This window comes from Piliocolobus tephrosceles, chromosome 4 (genome assembly GCF_002776525.5).
Source record: "Piliocolobus tephrosceles isolate RC106 chromosome 4, ASM277652v3, whole genome shotgun sequence".
Classification (NCBI taxonomy): Eukaryota; Metazoa; Chordata; class Mammalia; order Primates; family Cercopithecidae; genus Piliocolobus; species Piliocolobus tephrosceles.
In genome coordinates, this window is record NC_045437.1 from 158,164,458 (window position 1) to 158,184,961 (window position 20,504).

At 41.8% G+C, this 20,504-nt stretch overlaps 2 protein-coding genes across 3 annotated transcripts in view; both read left to right on the forward strand.

Moving 5' to 3' along the window:
• Positions 1-6,665, forward strand: part of MEIKIN (meiotic kinetochore factor) — a 135,776-nt gene extending 129,111 nt beyond the window's left edge. The window contains exon 13 of the mRNA XM_023196731.2: positions 6,396-6,665. Within this exon, the coding sequence (XP_023052499.1) occupies positions 6,396-6,418 (23 nt within the window). The 3' untranslated portion in view covers positions 6,419-6,665. The remainder of the gene's footprint in view (positions 1-6,395) is intronic.
• Positions 6,666-17,817: 11,152 nt separating this feature from the next.
• Positions 17,818-20,504, forward strand: part of FNIP1 (folliculin interacting protein 1) — a 155,056-nt gene continuing 152,369 nt past the window's right edge. For both annotated transcript variants that reach the window (XM_023196726.2, XM_023196727.3), the window contains exon 1: positions 17,818-18,094. In XM_023196726.2, coding sequence (XP_023052494.1) covers positions 18,003-18,094 — 92 coding nt within the window. In that variant the 5' untranslated portion in view covers positions 17,818-18,002. The remainder of the gene's footprint in view (positions 18,095-20,504) is intronic.

A 20,504-nucleotide genomic window follows, 5' to 3' on the forward strand; every position in this document is an offset into this window, starting at 1 on the left:
TATATATATATATATATCCTATTATATATATATATCCTATTATATATATATATATATCCTATTATATATATATATCCTATTAGTTCTGTCCTTCAGAGAACCCTGACTAATACAATGTTCTTTCCAAGTCCCTGACCATACAGCCAAATCATTGGCTACCACTCTAGAATATAGTTAAACATCAGCCAGGTGTGGTGGCTCAAGCCTGTAATCCCAGCACTTTGGGAGGCTGAGATGGGCGGATCATGAGGTCAGGAGATCGGGACCATCCTGGCTAACATGGTGAAACCCCGTCTCTACTAAAACTACAAAAAAATTAGCCAGGCATGGTGGCGGGTGCCTGTAGTCCTAGCTACTCAGGAGGCTGAGGCGGGAGAATGGCGTGAACCTGGGAGACGGAGCTTGCAGTGAGCTGAGATCGGGCCACTGCACTCCAGCCTGGGTGACAGAGCGAGACTCCATCAGAAAGATTCACCAGAGACCTGCCAAAGGCTCCGAACAGCGTCTCTATCTGCCACTAACACTTCAAGCACCATTGGTCTGCTGGATCATTTGGCACAATTGTCAGAGCAGCTCCACAGCAACCTCGACCTGTTGCGATCATTCTTTTGTTCTGGGCCTCCCTTCAAATCTAGCAGCTTTTTAGGTCACTTGGTGAGTGGGCTGAAGTGGCACATCTAAATGAGAAAATATGTTAACTCCAAAATCCAAAAAAGCTGACTAGGCATTGTGTCTCCCTTTTGGTTATAGGAGGTGCCAGATGCAACACCTCATTCTTCACTTTAATAGGGATGTCCCTTATACTACTTGACCTCTGGAAATTACAAAGGTGGAGAGCCTTTGGAGACCCACCAATTTCAGTTGTAGGAATATACCCAACTGTAATGTATATATGTGTCACCAAAAAGTATTTACTAGAATATTAATAGCATCAGTGTTCATGATAGCCTCAAGCTGGATACTATCCAAATGCCCATTAAGCAAAATGGATAAACTATGGTATATTCATTCATTAGAGTGTTATATAGCAGTGAAAATCAACAATATAAAGTTATATGCAACTGTTACATATTACATGTTATATACACAATTACACACATAATGATGCATTTAACAAAGGGTGCCAGACCCAGTAGGCTATATTTAATGTTATTCACATACAGTATAAAACCTGGCAAAACTAAATTATAATGGAAATCACGATAGTGGATGCCCTTGTTGGAGTGGGGGCATTACTTGGAAGAGATTACAAGGGGGAATTCTAGGGTGCCGGTAATGTTGTGTTTCGTTATCTCAGTGCTGTTTACACAGGTATGTTGTGTTTGTGAAAACCTATCAAGCTGTACATATGTGTACATTTCTGCGTATTTGTTATACTTTAAGAAGAAGTTGGCTGGGCCAGGCGTGGTGGCTCATGCCTGTAATCCTAGCACTGGGAGGCCGAGGTGGGTAGATCACGAGGAGGTCAGGAGATCGAGACCATCTTGGCTAACATGGTGAAACACCCTCTCTACTAAAACTACAAAACATTAGCCAGACGTGGTGGCGGGCACCTGTAGTCCCAGCTACTCGGGAGGCTGAGGCAGGAGCATGGCATGAACCCGGGAGGCAGAGCTTGCAGTGAGCCTAGATCGCACCACTGCACTCCAGCCTGGGCAACAAAGCAAGACTCTGTCTCAAAAAAAAGAAGTTGGGGCCGGGCGCGGTGGCTCAAGCCTGTAATCCCAGCACTTTGGGAGGCCGAGACGGGTGGATCACGAGGTCAGGAGATCGAGACCCTCCTGGCTAACACGATGAAACCCCGTCTCTACTAAAAATACAAAAAATTAGCCGGGCGAGGTGGTGGGCGCCTGTGGTCCCAGCCACTCGGGAGGCTGAGGCAGGAGAATGGCGTGAACCCGGGAGGCAGAGGTTGCGGTGAGCTGAGATCCGGCCACTGCACTCTAGCCTGGGCGACAGAGCAAGACTCCGTCTCAAAAAAAAAAAAAAAAAAAAAACAAAAAAAAAAGAAGTTGGCCAGGCGTGGTGGCTCATGCCTGTAATCCCAGCATGTTGGGAGACTGAGGTGGGCAGATCACCTGAGGTCAGGAGTTCGAGAACAGCCTAGCCAACATGGTGAAACCCTGTCTGTACTGAAAATACAAAAATTAGCTGGGCGTTGTGACGGGTGCTGGGAGGCAGAGGTCGCAGTGAGCCGAGATCGCAGCACTGCATACCAGCCTGGGCGACAGAGTGAGACTCCGTCTCAAAAATAAAAAAAAAGAAAAGAAAAAGTTTACAAATAACACTAAAAACACTTTTAATTTGATCTTTTTGGCCTGTCATATTAGTTTCTGACATTAGATATTGTCAAAATTCTGGACTTAAGTATGCAACAAATCAGAACCAAAGTGTGTCTGGGAGGTTCTTTTGAGTGTTCAGACTGAAGTTTTTCAGTTTAATTTACAGAGATAACTGCCCTCACTTCCCCTCCCCATTAGTGTTGAAGTAATGAACTAATGATGCCATCTCCTGGCCTCTTTCTAGGCTCTCATCATAACAGCTGCTTCCTGTTTCCCTTTCAACCTCTGGCCACTTGTCTCTCTCCTTCAGTAAAAATAGCAAAGCACCAAGCTAACTAGTGATCATGTTATTTTAAACATGCAGCAGCCTATTTTTAGTCCTGGCATTTAAAGTTTTAGCTATTTTGGCAGTAATCTAATCAGGACTACAGGGTGAAATTCCTTTGAATTTCAGTCTAGGACTGTGATCAGTATGCTTTTTGTTCATTAATAACTGGCACTATGCTGATTAAAGAAAAAACAATGGTGTAAGTGAACCAAAGAGATGTGATACAGGAGGTGGTATGGGTAAGTCGTTGGAATAGTGACAGCCAGATAAAGGAGGCTGTAGAAAACATCTAGTCTAAGGTTTCTCAAAGCGCGGTCCTTCTGACCACCTCCACCAGAATAACTACAGACCTGGTAAACTACAATCTCTAGAGATGGCACAGGAACCTGCGTTTTGAAAGTGATTCCAGTAAGCACAAACATTTGAGAACCATTTCATTAGTTTATTTTACTCATTTTACATATAACAAAAATGACGTGGCCAGGTTAAGTGACTTGCCCAAGTTCATAGAGCTTATTACTTGTAGAATCAGAACTAGAACAAGACACTGTAGGAACCCGAGAGGACACTTTTAACTTTGAGGTGTTAGAGAAGTCTAATAATACCTTTTGGTTAATCAGACAAAACCTGTAGCTATCCTTACAGTAAATTAAAAAAAATTTTTTATTTTATTTTGAGCTCTAGAAGAGACGATAAATTATGTGTTATGAATTAATCTCTCAGGCTAGTACTGTAGAATCACAGCCTTTAACTGGATGCATATGTCATCTTTAGTGAGAAGTTTGATTTTCTAGATAATAATAGCAGGCAGAAGATTCACACAGATATATGACAAATGAAGTGGAAACATATCAATTCGAGTATCTGAAAGATGGTAGTAGAAATCACTTAAGAATAGGACATCCCCAAGTTCAAATTCTAACTATTACATAAGCAAGTTCCTTAAACTTTCTGAATTTTAGCCTCCTATCTTGGTAAAATAGTAGTTCTTACCTCAAAGAATTGTTACCTCCTATCTTGGTAAAATAGTAGTTCTTACCTCAAATAATTGTTGTGAGGACTAAGATAATCTTTGTAAAGAGTGTGACATATAATAGTCACTCATTATATGATAATTTGTTTCTATAGGTTAGGTTAATTTCTCAAGTTTAGCCTTCTTCATCTCCCTTTTGAAAACTGTTCTTTGGTTGTATTTGTTTTTTTTGTTTTGTTTTGTTTTGTTTTTTTGTTTGTTTTTTGAGACAGAGTCTCATTCTGTTGCCAGGCTGGAGTGCAGTGGCAGCTCACTGCAACCTCCGACTCCCTGGTTCACTGATTCTCCTGCCTCAGCCTCCCGAGTAGCTGGGATTACAGGCACGTACCATCACGCCCAGCTAATTTTTGTATTTGTAGTAGAGACAGGGTTTCACCGTGTTGGCCAGGAATGTCTTGATCTCCTGACGTCATGATCTACCTGCCTCGGCCTCCCAAAGTGCTGGGATTACAGGCATGAGCCACTGCACCCAGCCTGTTCTTTGGTTTTTATCAAATTGCAGAAAGCCTAAAATATGCTGACTGGTTAGTGTCATTGTTGGTAAATTTGGTTATGCCACCTCATGTAAAGCACATGTCAGGTAAGTGTGTATAGTCTTTGACACAGAACCATTGTTCTAGTGAAAATACAGAGATGAAGTATGCCAGCCAGTGCCTTGGGGATAAAGAAATCAAACTAGTTCAACATCCTGGAGGCCTTTTAAATCTCTTGTTTTAGTGTCATGTGGTTATAGAATGAAAAGATGAAGTTCTCCAGTTATTTTGTTCACTCATTCGCAAACATTTGTTGAGTCTGGATGTCATATGCTAGAAATAATTGCTGGTGATACTGATATAAAGACATAGTTGTCTTTATAAAGTTTATAGTCTCATAGAGGAAGTCAGATATGTAAAACAAGCCCAATGGAGGCATATATGTGTTTTTGTTTGTTTGTTTGAGACAGAGTCTTGCTCTCTCACCCATGCTGGAGTGCAGTGGTGTGATCGCAGCTCACTGCAGCCTCGACCCTCCAGGCTCCAGTGATTCTGCCAAGTAGCTGGGACTACAGGCAGTTGCTACCATGCCTTCCTAATTTTTATGTATTTTGTAGAGACCGGGTTTCACCATGATGCCCAGGCTGATCTCGTACTCCTGGGCTCAAGCAATCTGCTCACCTTGGCCTCCCAGAGTGCTGGGATTCCAGGCATGAGCCACCACACCTGGCCCAAATTTACTTTTTATTTGCTCATTCTCACAGGAGGTATAGGGGTGATTTGAGAAGAAATGACCCTAAAAACAAAAAGGCCAAGTGGGAGTTTTGCAAAAGTTCCAGTGAGCAAAGTTGAAAAAATAAGTATCTGAGCTAGTGTATCTCAAAATGTGGTGCTCAGACCACCAGAGGAACTTATAAATAATGCAGATTCTCAGGTCTTCGCCTCAGGCATCTGATTTAGGATTTCTGTAGGATTTAGGAGAACCAGTCTAAACTAGAAATTTTTTATTGGTGTAATTGACAAGACTTAGTGACTAACATAGGTAGTAGTGCAGGGTGGTAAGAAAGAATAGTAGTTAGAGATGACTTTTGGGTCTGTAGTATTGTGAAGTGTCTGAAATGATGCACTGTAGGTGATGGCAAGGGAAAATATAGGTCATGGCCTTGGATGTGTACTTGAAGACTGAGAAGTTGAAGGGTAGGTGAGACAAGATAGTCGGGTGGGCTGATTACCCACTTGGGAAGTTACTCAGAAGTTCATGTGGAGAGGATGACTGTGAACCATTTCCAAAGTCTTCAATGAGTGAGCAGTGTCTGAGGTCAGTAAACAGGGAGTAGTAAAGAGTAGTATAGTATAGCCAGCACTTCCCAAACTTCAATGTACTTGTGAATTGCTTGAGGATCTCGTTCAAATGGGGACTTTGATTCAGTACATTTAGAATGGGACTGCTGATTCTACATTTCTCACAACCTTTTTGATGATGCTGACGTAACTGGTCCATGGACCCCACTTTGAATAGCAAAGATACAGGTGTCTGGTTCTCAATTTAGCTGCACATCATACCTTCCTGGTTGTCTGATATTTGGGTCCCTGATCTAATTGGTATGGAAGATGGCCTAGATATCAGGATTTTAAATTCCTAGATAGTTTTAGATGCAACAGAATTTCAGAGCCATTGATATAGGCTGATTTGGCCAGAGATGAGGTATATCATAGTATGAAAGTGGCAATGTTAACTAGGTAAAGCTGGTTCCACTCTGGATCTCTTGGCACAAGATGTGGGGGCAAAGGCACCAGAAGCAGTCCTGTCTTCGGGATGGAACCTGGGTTCAACTGAAATAAAGGGTAGGAAAATGCAAAGGAAGGGTGGGCAAGAGAATATGAGAGGCTTCTTCCTCGGTGGTGGCTGAGGACAGGGATGAAAAGAACAACTGGATCAAGTGCTCCAGGTTACAAAGCTGGGGTTGAAGGCCCTGTGATGGCCACTGATAGCAAGTTTTGCTGGGCTTTCAACCAGAATGTTGTTGAGCAGATTTCCTTGCTTCTCCAAAGAGAACATGTCCTCAGCATGCCCTAGAAGGGATGAGGGATGTGCCAAATTTTGCTTTTTTTTTTTTTTTTTTTTTTCAGTGGCCTCTGGATTTGTTTCCTAAGGCTTGATGGGCTGAAACTAGAGTGACCTGGGCATCAAGTGCCCTCTCCCCTGCAGACTGGTTATTAATAAGTATTGGACACCTGCTTGTGTACAAAGTAATCTATTGTTATATTTTTTTCTCCAGATATCATAATAAAAATGGCATGAAAAAACAGCTGTGGCTGAATTTTCACTACTTTGAAGACAGGAATGTGAAGTCAAAGTCTATAAAGCAGAATGTCTGCCTGAAATTATATGAAATTAAAAATAAAAAATTCTCCAGTTATTTGTGATATATCTCTGTGTTGAAATTCTACTGAGGTTCTTGTTATTTACTTTTAATCAGTTAAGAAAAAGTAATTATTCCATATGCTTCTTAAATATATGTATTTATATTACAAGATAAAGAACCAAATCATTGGTATTAGAAGACTGTACACTAAAATAGATGGTTTTAGCTATTCATAAAGAAACTTCATCCCTGAGAGGTCTGAGAAGGAAAAAAAAAAAAAAAAAAAAAAGACAATGCCAGGGTACAATGTAACTTCCTTTGATTTTTTTTTTTCCTTCAAAGTTTATTGCTAGTACGATTAAAAGTAGTAAATCTTTCTCTCAAGCAATGTAGAGAAAAACAAAAACAAAAAACAAAACAAAAAAGTAGTGAAGTTATTGAAGTACTAAAAATGAAAATGCTTATATTACGAGCTATTTTTAACAGAACTTAATTGAAACCACATGAGTGAGAGACCTAATTTCAGGTCTGACTGAAAGAAACTCTATACTCAAGGTTTGCTGAAGCAGGGAATGTATAATATGTATAATCAGTCCTACACTGTTTAATACATTACCTTATCCCAACAAAAACCTTCTTTAGCTAATACTATCTGTAGGACTTTTTAAAATTTGGTAATATAACTTACAGTATCTCAACAATTCCCTTCTTAAAAAGCAATAATCCTGTACAGTGAACAGAGTCCAGTTGTATAACTTGGAGAGATTTTAACTTGATTAGTCTTTGATGCTAAAGGGCTTTACTAATATTATATATTCGTAAGAGTCAAATTTTCAAAACTTCAGGATTAAGAAAGATTGTAACATCTATGAATTATTTTGCAGTTAAATAATCTGTATAGTATTCATTTTTAACAAGGCATTCCTATGAAGATACTCTTATAATGATTTGACAAGGCTTTAAGCCACTAACAAAGCTATTTGTGATTTTGTGATTTCACCTGAAGATGAAATATGGAAAAGTTGTGAAGAAACATAGATGAAAACGTTAACGATGGAGGCTAGCATAAAATTTAGACCTGTGTTCTAAATTATTACTCAACTAAGTCAGCAACTCTTGTGGTGGTTTTAAAAGAAGAAATGTGATAAGCAGTGGGGAAGTAAGGAATGAAATAGAAGCCCTCTTCTCTGCCTTCAAGCAGTTTATATATCAAGTAGGATGAGAGAGAATGAGAATGAATTATTTGCTAGTTTCTAATCAGGTGGTAGGTTCCTGTGAGAAAGAATAATAGTTGATTCATGGATTCGGCCTGGTGGGGTTGGAAGAAATAAACATTTGATAGTTTCACATTGCTGATGAAGAAAATATAGGTAGCTCTGAGAGGTAAATGTTTGGCCAGGGATATGTAATTTAGGAAGTGATAGAGCCAAGATATGGGGCAGGAGTATTTGAGTATAATATTTTTTTTCTTCTCCCCAGAAAAGGCACATTCAATATTTTTGTTTTATAGATTAGAGCACAAGGAAAGGTCGGAGGGAGGAAGGAATTGGAATTGGCATTGGCATTCAAGGCTTAGGAGTGGAGGATATAACAACTTCAATTATGATTAAGAGCAAGGAAAGGCTGGGTGCAGTGGCTCACACCTGTAATCCCAGCACTTTGGGAGGCCGAGGCAGGTGGATCACGAGGTCAGCAGATCGAGACCATCCTGGTTAACATGGTGAAACCCCGTCTCTACTAAAAATACAGAAAATTAGTTGGGTGTGTTGGCGGGTGCCTGTAGTCCCAGCTACTCCAGAGGCTGAGGCAGGAGAACCCGGGAGGCAGAGCTGGCAGTGAGCCAAGACCGCTCCACTGCACTCCAGCCTGGGTGACAGAGTGAGACTCTGTCTCAGAAAAAAAAAAAAAAGGAAAGCAGAAGAAGCCTGCTGGCTGGTCACATGAGAAATCCAAAGAAGAATCCTATTGGCAAGTCCTTGGAAAAGGTTCTGTGCTTAATCTTATATCTGTTCCAGGCCTCAGAGGTCTTTCAGTGAATCTCCCTGGAAGAATATGAAAAAAGAATATGGGGTGAGGGGTTCATGGTTCATAGTTTTCATCTATTTTCAATGTAGGCTGCGATCTAAAAAAGGTTAATGCAACAACCCTTTTTACTTCAGCATGTAACTAAACTTTATTTTTGAGCATTTAAAATTGTATCTTAAAATTTTATCTCATTCAAAACAAATCTCAGGTCATAAGTACCCCAAAAGTTCAGTTAAAAGTGTGTGAAAGAGCCAGGTACAGTGACTCATGCCTATAATCCCAGCACTTTGGGAGGCTGAAACAAGCAGATCACTTGAGCCCAGGAGTTTGAGACCAGGCTGGGCAATGTAGGGAGACTCCATCTCTACAAGAAAAGTACAAACATTAGCTGGGAATGGTGGTGCTTGCCTATAATCTTAGCCACTCAGGAGTCTGAGGTGGGAGAATTGCTTGAGCCTGGGAGGCAGGGTTGCAGTGAGCCATGGTCATGTCACTGCACTCCTGCCTGGGTGACAGAGTGACACCCTATCTCAAAAAAAAAAAAAAAGTACATGAAAGTTGATGTCATTTCCATTCTTAAATTTTTAACTAGAATGGTACTTTTTCCTACCTCTCCAAGATGTCATTCATCATGGTTTGTTAAGTTATGAATAGCCTTTTATGTTGTATATGTAGCATATGTGTTTATATAAAGGGTGTGATGCCCAAATTTTCCAGATAAAAGTTATCTTCAACCTCTACTGCTCTACTCTTATTTTCTAACCTGAATTTTAAACTGTTTCATCATCTTACATGTTAAATCCTACCTTGACTCCATATGTTCTTCTAGCTAACCCGTCATTCTTCATCCGTTTGCATTCATGTTTCTTAAAGAGCGTGCTTTCTACGTTGTCACAGACCCCTCACCTTTTACCCTTCCTAAACATACCCAAACACACATAATTTGGCCTTAGCTTTGTTTCTCCACTGACATTGTTCCCCTTAAGGCTTCCAGCAACCTCCTTGATGCTAATCTAAGGGGTATTTTTCAGTTCTGATCCTACCCAACTTCTTCCAGCTAATGATGTTATATAGACTAGTACTTTCTTCCTAAAAGCCTCTAGAAAAGAATGACTTCTCTGAAACATTCTGTGAAAGCCTCCAGGCCCTCATCTCATCTCTAGCTCACTCTTCCATTTCTTACAAAGGCTCCTTTTTTTCTGCCCAATCTTTAAGTTTTGGTGTTTCCTGGGGGTCTGTCCTGGGTCTTCTCATGCAACACTTGCACTGGGTGATCTCATATACTCATGGCTTTAGTTACCATGTCTGTGCAGCTGATCCCAAGTTTTTGTCTCTGTTATGGATATTGGTAGTGGACATGTGTCGTGACTTCCCCTGCATCTATCCATTTTCCTTCTAACTTTATCCTAAGTGGATTTTACATTTCTTTTTTTTTTTTTGAGACGGAGTTTCACTCTGTTGCCCAGGCTGGAGTGCAGTGGCTGGATCTCAGCTCACTGCAAGCTCCACCTCCCAGGTTTACGCCATTCTCCTGCCTCAGCCTCCCGAGTAGCTGGGACTACAGGCGCCCGCCACCTCGCCTGGCTAGTTTTTTGTATTTTTTAGTAGAGACGGGGTTTCACCAGGTTAGCCAGGATGGTCTCGATCTCCTGACCTCGTGATCCGCCCGTCTCGGCCTCCCAAAGTGCTGGGATTACAGGCTTGAGCCACCGCGCCCGGCTGGATTTTACATTTCTAAGCCATATGGTTTAGGTTGGATTGATCCCACCCATAGTTCCAGGGGTAGGCCTTTCATGGCATAAGCCAATTCACGTTAGCTCTCTCAACTCTGGCACAGTAATTGCTTCAGTGATGGGTCCAAGGCCTAAACTGATCCTATTGGGATTAAATATCAGAGCTTTTTTTCTTGGAATGCTGGGACAGACTTTTCTTTTTTTCTTGGACTTTTGTCTGAAAGGATATATCCTGGAAGCTGCTGGCAGCTGGCTTATGTCCACAATTGGCAACACTGCCTGGGAATAGAGTCTGCACAGAAAAATTAGAGATGGGAAAAAGAAACTGAATTCTCAATACCATTGATGCAGTCCTTGGATAAAGCTGTGCCTGAACTGTTCATCTGCACTACATCCAGTTATGAGAGCTAATCAATTTCATTCTTTGCTTATGCTAGTTTTGTTTGGGTTTTCTATCATGTGCAATGTAGAACATCCTGACTAATGGACTCAATCAAAATCTAGAGTTTCCCACATCATAGCATTTATCAAAATGTACTATAATTGCCTGTCAATTTTTTATTTTTATTTTTATTTTTGCGTGACACAGCCTTGCTCTTTGTCACTCAGGCTGGAGTGCAGTGGCACGATCTAGGCTCACTGCAAGCTCTGCCTCCTGGGTTCAAGCGATTCTCTTGCCTCAACCTCCTGAGTAGTAGCTCATACTACTACTACTACTACTACTACTACTACTACTACTACTAGCTATGCACCATCATGCCAGGCTAATTTTTCTATTTTTAGTACAGACAAGGGTTTTGCCATATTGGCCAGGCACATCTTGAACTCCTGACCTCAAGTGATCCACCTGCCTTGACCACCCAAAGTGTTGGGATTACAGGCGTGAGCCACCACACCCAGCCTGTCAATTGTTTTTTCTCCCTAGACTGTAAAGTCCTTGAACACAGAAACTATGTCTTGTTCTTTATTGTATTGCTGGATTCTAGCACAGACACATATTAAGCATATTAAATGTTTGAAAAATATTTGTTGAAATAATTTTTGTCATAGTTTTGTGCACTTGAAATATAATTCACGATGAGGATTTCAAGCGAATTTATATTTGAAGGAAAAGTTTGATTCCCTAAAATAACTTATCATAATCTGTAATAGCTTTTTCATTATTTAGTTTCTTAAGGGCAGGGCCTGTATCCATCTTGTTCCTATTGTATTCCTAGCACTTGGAACATAGTAGGTGCTTATTTTCACCATCCCTATTAGGTTGTTTCTGTTGTATATACAATTCTCTAATATCGTCTATCTTAAAAGAAAACCAGTTGTCCCTTTCCATCTCCTCTCTGCTCCCCATCTCAGCAAAAAAGAGGAGTTGTCTGCATTTGCTTTACCACTTCCTTTTTGCCCCCTTTATCTTTTGGAACCTGGTTTAGGCTTTCACTCACTCCACTGAAACTGTTCTTGTCAGGATATCCATATTGACAAATCTAATGAACACTTGAATTTTCAGCACCATTCAACACAGTTGACTCATTTCTCTTTTTAGAGATGTTTTCTTCTCTTGTCTTACTGCTGCTCCTTCTCATTCTTCTATGTTGGATCTTTCTTTTCCAGACCTGTAAGTGTTATCCTCTTTGGGTCTTAGTTCTGAACGCTCTTCTTTATATACACACTCCCTTCATGTAAAGTCATCCATTCCATTATTTTAAATTCTGTTGGCTGGGTGCTATTGGGTGAACTCCCACCCCGATACTCAAAATGGGTTCTTTTCTATTTCCGTAAGTGTCAGCTGATCTGAGAAACAAAGGGAAAGAGTACAAAAGAGAGAAATTTTAAAGCTGGGTGTCCGGGGGAGACATCACATGTCAGCAGGTTCCATGATGCTTCCTGAGCCGTAAAACTAGCAAGTTATTAGCAATTTTCAAAAGGGGAGGGAGTGTATGAATAGGGTGTGGGTCACAGAGATCACCTGCTGCACAAGGTAATAAAATATCACAAAGCAGATGGAGGCAGGGCAAGATCACAGGATGGGGTGAAATTAAAATTGTTAATGAAGTTTCAGGCATGCATTGTCATTGATAACATCTTATCAGGAGACAGGGTTTGAGAGCAGACAACTGGTCTGACCAAAATTTATCAGGTGGGAATTTCCTCATCCTAATAAGCCTGGGAGCACTACAGGAGACCGGGGCTTATTTCATCCCTTTGTCTTCGACCGTAAAAGACAGCCGTCCCCAAAGCGGCCATTTTAGAGGCCTACCCTCAGGGATGCATTCTCTTTCTCAGGGATGTTCCTTGCTGAGAAAAAGAATTAAGCGATATTTCTCCTATTTGCTTTTAAAAGAAGAGAAATATGGCTTTGTTCTGCCCGGCTCACCGGCAGTCAGAGTTTAAAGTTATCTCCCTTGTTCCCTGAACATTGCTGTTATCCTGTTCTTTTATCAAGGTGCCCAGATTTCATATTGTTCAAACACACATGCTCTACAAACAATTTGTGCAGTTTACGCAATCATCACAGGGTCTTGAGGTGACACACATCCACCTCAGTTTACAAAGATGACAGGATTAAGAGATTAAAGATAGGCATAGGAAATCAGGGTATTGACTGGGGAAGTGATAAGTGTCCATGAAATCTTCACAATTTATGTTCAGAGACTGCAGTAAAGACAGGTGTAAGAAATTATAAAAGTATTAATTTGGGGAACTAATAAATGTCCATGAAATCTTCACAATTATGTTCTTCTGCTATGGTTTCAGCCGGTCCCTCCATTCAGGGTCCTGGACTTTCTGCAACAGGGCATGGTGGCTCACGCCGTAATCCCAGCACTTTGGGAGGCTGAGGTGGGCAGATCACAAGGTCAGGAGTTGGAGACCATCCTGGCTAACACAGTGAAACCCTGTCTTTACTAAAAATACAAAAAAAAAAAAAAAAAAAAAATTAGCTGGGCGTGGTGGCGGGCACCTGTAGTCCCAGCTACTTGTGAGGCTGAGGCAGGAGAATGGTGTGAACCTGGGAGGCAGAGTTTGCAGTGAGCTGAGATCGTGCCACTGTACTCCAGCCTGGGAGACAGAGTGAAACTCTTTCTCAAACATACATACATACATACATACATACATAAATATAAATTTTGTCTAGAGGCTGACACCTCCCAAATTTCTCTCACTAATCCTAGCTTCTTCCCATATATTCTACTCAATATCTCCACGTGGATGTCTAATAGGCAATTCAAACTTAATACATCCAAACTTAACATGCTTGGTTTTCCTCTTAAAATCCATGTGTTCCCTGGTCTTTTAATCAGGAAGTAACTTCCACTTAGTTGCTCACAGCAGAAACCTAGGAGTCATATTTTTCTTTTCTTCATTCCTAACAGAAGTGTTTATCTCCAAAATAACTTGCTCACCACCATCAATTCTCTCCTAAAATACAGGTAGTCGCGTATTTCATTTCTCTGGTTCCATTCTTCCTCTTTTAAAATTCCTTCTCCACAGAACAGCTGCAGTAGAATCATAAATTGTGTCATGTCCCTCTCCTGTTTCAAACTCCTCTGATAGCTCCCATCACACTCAGTCTAACCTCCTTTCCATAATTTACAAGGTCCTACGTAATCTGGCCCCTCATACCTTTCTAACCATTTCAAACCATCTCCCATTCTCAGAGTATATTTTAGTTCTTCTGACCTCCTTTCTCCTCTTCAAACAGGCCAAAACCATTTCTCTCTTAGAGCCTTTGTACTTTTTCTTCTGTTTGCCAGAATATTTTTCACCACCTTCTTCCTATGGCTGGTTCCTTTTCATTCTTTACATCTTAGCTAAAATCACACATCTTTGGATAGGCCTTCCCTGACCACCCTATCTAAATTTGGTCTCCATCAGTTGCTTGCTATCCATGCTTTCTTTCCTGGCTCCTAGCACAACTTGCAAACATCTTGTTTATTTTGTCTCTTCCCACAAAAAAACAAAATTTCTAAGAATAAGGACTCTCTTGTTCAATACCATATTCCCAGTGCCTAGAGTAGAGTCTGAGATGTTGGAGGGACTCAAGAAATGTTTGTTGAATAAATCACTGTTTATGTTTTCTGGTGCTTCAGAATGCTGCCATTTCCTCATTATATAGCAATAAATGGTCAGCTGGTTTAAGAGTTTTTAAAAGCAGGGTAACTTGAGCCCATCTAAATGTTTTTCAGGCAGGTCTACTTCATCATCTTGATTTTGAATGTCTTGTTCTGAGATGTTATCAATGAAATTATAATTTGTTTCATGATAATTCAGCATAATTGAGACTATTCTTATTAACATGGTAGTTGAGGAAGATTTTAGTTTTATTGCCACCTTTTCCTATATGTAGTAACCAGCAAATGCCTATAGTAAAGAATGCCTGTCTTTTATGCTATTATGAGGGGAATATTTGAAGTAGGGAGACTGAATCTTCTACCCTTGAATGAGAGTGTAGGCTTTATGTCTAATCTTTGTAACCACATTGTTATAGTGTTCCATATTGATATAACATAGCATGAATGAGTAGATAATTATTTTCTTTCTCACATTTCCTCTTTGCTGACTTGTTAAACTTACAAAGGCTGCCTGTAAGACACCTCAGCTTCTCTGTGATAGGACGTAGTACTAAGTAAAAGGAAAAATAAAAGATAATATTCACTGATACTAAAATTGAAATATTTAAAATTTAATCTGAATAATTATGTATAGTTGTGTCCTCTTTTATTACAAACTTGTATCATTTCAGCACTCTGATTCTGTGACTTTAGTATTACACTGCAATGTAGGAGAAATGTGATGAATGATAGGAAATAAATCTAGTTTTTTTCTGTACCTTTCAAGTATAAGACTAAATAAGACTATAGAAATAAAACCATTACATGGTTAGATAATACTGAAAGTGTCTCTTATGCAAGCAGTTACATTCTTTTTCCTTACTATTAATATCTATAACTACCCAAGAAGCAATTTTTTCCCACGACGAAAGCACACAAGGTTATTGTATTTGGAAAGTTCCTTCTGAGGGGATCTGGAACTACTCTTTTCTGTGCCAGTCATGGACAGCCATTAGTCCTTAGTGTCTTTGGTCCTTTATAGACAGACTTTAGCCTGTTTCCACTTGTACTCATTTAGTTTAACTAGTGTAAAAACAAAACTTCCCCAAATGATTGCACCATTAATTGACAGACAGGATCTACACTTCTGTTTATTTTTTTAAAATTGCATTGACTTTTTTTTTTTTTACAAAAATTTCATTCTACATTCAAATGTTTTGTGAGAAAAATGTACACAGCTTATTTTACTCTGTTAGAAATCTTTCAGCATTTGATGCCAGAGGATTATCTGAAATGTCTAGGTGAAATAGTACTGCTGTTTTGATCCTGTATTGCCCAGTAGCTTCTGGACCTTGGGTAATATACAGAGAAACTGAATGATTTTCAACCTAAGCACCTCAAATGTTACCTCCTCAGACTTTGCTGACACCCTCATTTCATTGCTTAGTTCTTAACAACTTCACAACAGTAGTCACTACCTGAAATAACTTTAAATACTTATTTACTGTCTCCTCACCTAGAAATCTAGCTCTTTTTTACTTTAGATCCCCACTGCCTAGAATGTAAATGATTGTGGAATGAATATGTCAATATCTTAGTCATCAATAAATAGTGCTTTATTTAAAAAAGTCTTGGAACATTGAAACTCAGTATTTTGGTTGTGGACAAATTCTCAAAGAGATATAAATTCTGCCTATTACATTTTCTTTTCTAAATATCTTCAGACCCTTATTTAGAGCATAAACTCTAGCTGCAAATCAGTGGGAGTTGGTAGCCACTTAAAGAAAATAAAATTTGATTTGTATACCTAATTAAATGAAATTCTCAAAAAGTATTTTTTTGCTTTTTGAGATAAGGCCCCCCTCTGTTACCCAGGCTGAAGTGCAAGTGGCACTCACTGCAGCATTGACTTCCCACACTCAAGATACCCTCCCACCTCAGCCACCCAAGTAGCTGGTACCACAGGTGTGTGCCGTGACCACACCTGGCTAATTTTTGTTTGCTATTTTTTTTTGAGACAGTGTTTCGCTCTTATTGCCCAGGTTGGAGTGCAATGGCACAATCTTGGCTCACTGCAACCTCTGCCTACTGGGTTCAAGCAATTCTCCTGCCCAAGCCTCCCAAGTAGTTGGGATTACAGGCATGCGCCACCACACGGGCTAATTTTTTGGAGATGGGGTTTCACCATGTTGGTCAGGCTGGTTGGGAACTCCTGACCTCAGGTGATCCACTCGCCATGGCGTCCCAAAGTGCTGGGATTACAGGTGTGAGCCACAGCGCCCGGCCACACCTGGCTAATTAAAAAAAATTTTTTTTAGAGATAGGGTCTTACTGTTGACCAAGCTGGTCTGGAACTACTGAGCTCAAGCGATCTGCCTGCCTCCGCCTTGCAGTGTTGGGATTACAGACGTGAGCTACCACGCCTGCCCAAAGTATTTTTATCCAGCCTGCCAACCATATACAAGTTATTTCCTACATTTCTCTGAGGATTGCATCCCACTGTACAAGCTCCGTTATCCTGGAGGGGGAGTGAGTGAATGGATGGGGGTGCTGAAAATTTATAAGATTAGTTTGCTCCAAACTCTGGTATATTTTGGTTCCATGGGTTAAATAAGACTGTGAGGTCACATGTGAGCAACGTTTTTCTTTTTTTAGAAAGCGTTTCTTCCCTGTAACTTGGTTAAAATTCCACAGTTCCTCCCTTCTTCACACCTAACCATTAAGATAGATTTATTAAAAATCTAAATAATTAGCGTAAAAGTTTAGATAATCTGTACATACATGTCTTTAGGCTTCCTGACTTCGTTGGTTTCACCTGATTTTGTTGGTTACCAAGGAAACAGCCTAACTCCCGAGCCTCCAATCGCTAGCTCTTCCACGAGACTAATTCCTGATGTCAGGGTTCGAGGCACTAGTACAAACTCTGCCCGCAGTCCCTGCCCGAGGTCGTCTTTGCGGGGAGCCATGGCTGTGGCAGGGGTCCCGGCAGGTTCCTCCACCAGTCCCTGTGAGCCAGCCCGCGCGCTGTCCAGATCCCAGACCTCTCGCGGGCCGGAGCGGCCTTCTAAGGGCTGGCCTGGGGTCCTGGGCTCAAAGTCCAGCCTTGGCCGAGGCCCCAAGGGTACGCTCGTGCGCCTTCCGTGCTCCAGGGACCGCCAGACTCTGCCCGGCGCGGAATGGAGGTGTCAAGCCGCAGAAGCTAAGGAGGGGCTGACAAGGGAGAGTCGGTTGGACCCTGGTTCCCTACGCAACTCTGTGGGTGCGGGGAGTTGAAGGCTTCTGCACTCCAAGGCTCCTGGCATCGTCCCCGCGCCACCCTGGCACAGCCTCTGACGGTAGATGACAGCCTCACGGGGGAAGTTTGAGACTGAGCCTGCTCCCCCTACACATCCCTAGCCACCTTCCAGTCCTGTCCTCTCGGCACACGCCCCGCCCCGTGAGCTGCCACGTGACGGGAAACGCCAGCGAGCCTAATGGAGGTAGCTCCGCCTCACGCCCCCGCCTTGCCCCCTGCTCCGCGCGCCGCCACGTGATGCGGACCACCTCCAGCCAATGAGTGCCGGCCTTGCATCGCGCCCCGCCCCGCGCGCCGTGGCCGTTTGAAGTGACTAATTTCTGTCATATGACTGAGGCGCCCATGGGGGTGGCGGGGCGGCTCTAGAAGCAGGGGCCTACCAAGCGCCCAGCGGAGCGACCCCTGCCTGGCCGTGGGTAGCATGGCCCCTACGCTGTTCCAGAAGCTCTTCAGCAAGAGGACCGGGCTGGGCGCGCCCGGCCGCGACGCCCGGGACCCAGATTGCGGGTTCAGGTAGGGCGCTGTGGGGCGGGGGTCGCGGAGCCGATGGCCTTTTGGACTCCGGGCTCCAGGGGTGTTGGGGCCTTCGGTGTTCCGACCCAAGCGGAAGCGCCGCGCCGAGACCAGCATCTGGTCCTCGGTGGGGTGGAGCCGGCTGCGGGCTCGCGCTGTAGGGTTGGAGCGAGGTCCTATTTTCTTACCCCACCCGCCTCGCCGTTGCCCCTTCCCCCTTTTCCCGTCGGTTTTTTACTACCTGCCCCCAGCCACGCGCGACTCTGCTCCTCCGGACCTAGCACCGCGGCCTGAGACTTTGGGTCCACGCGCCTTCCTGGCACCGAGTAGAGTTGGGCGCGGGCTGGATTGGACCTCAGCTGCCGTACTCCGGGCCGCGAAGTTCTCCCCTCCTCCCCGTGACCAGTTGTCCTCCGGGCGCTGCGTTCCAGCTCCGTTGGCGTTGTGGAGAGAGCGGCACGTTTGGCCAAGCTTCTGAGTTGAGAGAAGGCTGGAGGAGCAAGTAGGCAAGGTGCCGTTCTTTCAGGTTTCTTGGACGCTAAAATTGGAGGTGTGCAGTAACCGGACCGAGCGACCTTAATGTTATCGAAGGAGAAATGTGAAACTTGAGTTTAGAGTTACTACTGAAGCAAGACAACATTAAATGAAATCTGGCCTTGGAATTGGCCATAGATTCTTCCTCTTTAGAACTGTTACTGAAAAGGAGTCTTAAAAATTGAAAATGTTAGCAGAGCATTTTGTGGTGTTACAGGCTTTGTTAATTTTTCATTGTAGTACCTGTTGCTGGCAGAGTAACTTTTCAGAATTGTAAGATTTGATATAAACCTGAATTCAAGGTAAAATTTAGTCGTTAAACTGCACCTGAGGAGATTATGTCCAAACAGCCTTTGTAAGTATTGCAGTGTGGAAACTTGCAAATATAACTAGGCTAAATGTCAAATACCACACAAACTTGGTAGGATAGCAAAGAGCCCAGTTGTACAACAGTAGTAGAAACAACAAAAAAAGAAAGAATCTGTCAAATTTTGGAACAGGCAAAGTTGAAATGATTGTGCCACACTGGTTTACGAAATTTTGCTATTCTTAAAATTATTCACTCTCTCTTGCTAATGCAGGTCTCATCAGGAAACATTCAGTAAATACATATGGAATTGAAGACATTTTTCTACGTATCTGTCTTTTCCCCTGAAAAATAAATGTGTCATGCTCATCTGTCTCTCTTTAAACATTTCTTTAGTGTTTTTCCTTTGAAAAATGAAAGTGCAGCTTAGATAATACTACATTGAGCCATCTGCTAACTCAAGCGACAGTAGGAAACAGGTTTCCATAGGATATTTAAAAGGTGGCATTTGAGTAGACAACTGCTTTCTATTTCTGGGCAAAGATTGACTTTGGGTACCTAGGTTTACAAGGGTCTCAAGTCGCTCATATGAAAAAACATTTTCACGTCTGTTTTTCAAAAATGTAAAGTTTGCTATATAGTTGTGTAATACTATTTTACAGTTACCAAAGAACTTTCTCATTACTTATTTGATGTTTCACAACAATCTTACGAGATAGAGCAAGTAGCAGTGCAGATAACTATATATTTCTGCCAGTGAAAGTAAGAATTATCTGTAAGCCCAATAACTGCAGTACATTATAGAATTGCTCACTTTAAAAATAAAACGTGTGATTGTGAGAAATGAAAACTGATGAAACAGAATAGGCATATCTGAAGAAAAAAAAACATTCTGGTTAATGTCACATAGCTAATAACTTACAGATCTAATCAACCCAGGGCTTTTAAAAAACTATTTCATTGAGCTATAATTTATACACAATAAAGTATAATACATTTTAAGCATACATTGTATACAGTTGTATACCCACCACCCCTATGAAGTTTTAGAACACTTTCATTACCCAAAAAGTTCTCTCATGCTCTGTTACAGCCTAACCCCTCCTCACCCAGGGCAGTCACTGATACTTTCTGTCATAGTCTTGTGTCTGGCTTGTTTGTGCATTTATTAGTTCCTTTTTTTTTTTTTTTTTTTTTTTGGAGACAGGGTCTCACTCTGTCAACAGGCTGGAGTGTGGTGGTGCAACCCCGCCTAAAGCACCGTCAACCTCCTGGGCTCAAGGGATCCTCTCACCTTGGCCTCCCAGAGTTCTGGGCTTACAGGGATGAGCCACCACACCCAGCTAGTTCATTCAATTTTATCACTGAATGGTATTCCATTGTATGGCTATGCCATGATTTGTTTATTCACTCACTAGTTGGAGGACATTTGGTTTTTTTTTTTTCCAGATTTGGGCTATTATAAATAATGCTGCTGTTAATGTTTGTGTATAAGTCTTTATGTGGACATATATTTTCATTTCTCTTGGGTAGATACCTAGGAGTAGAGTTGCAGAGTCATATGCTAAG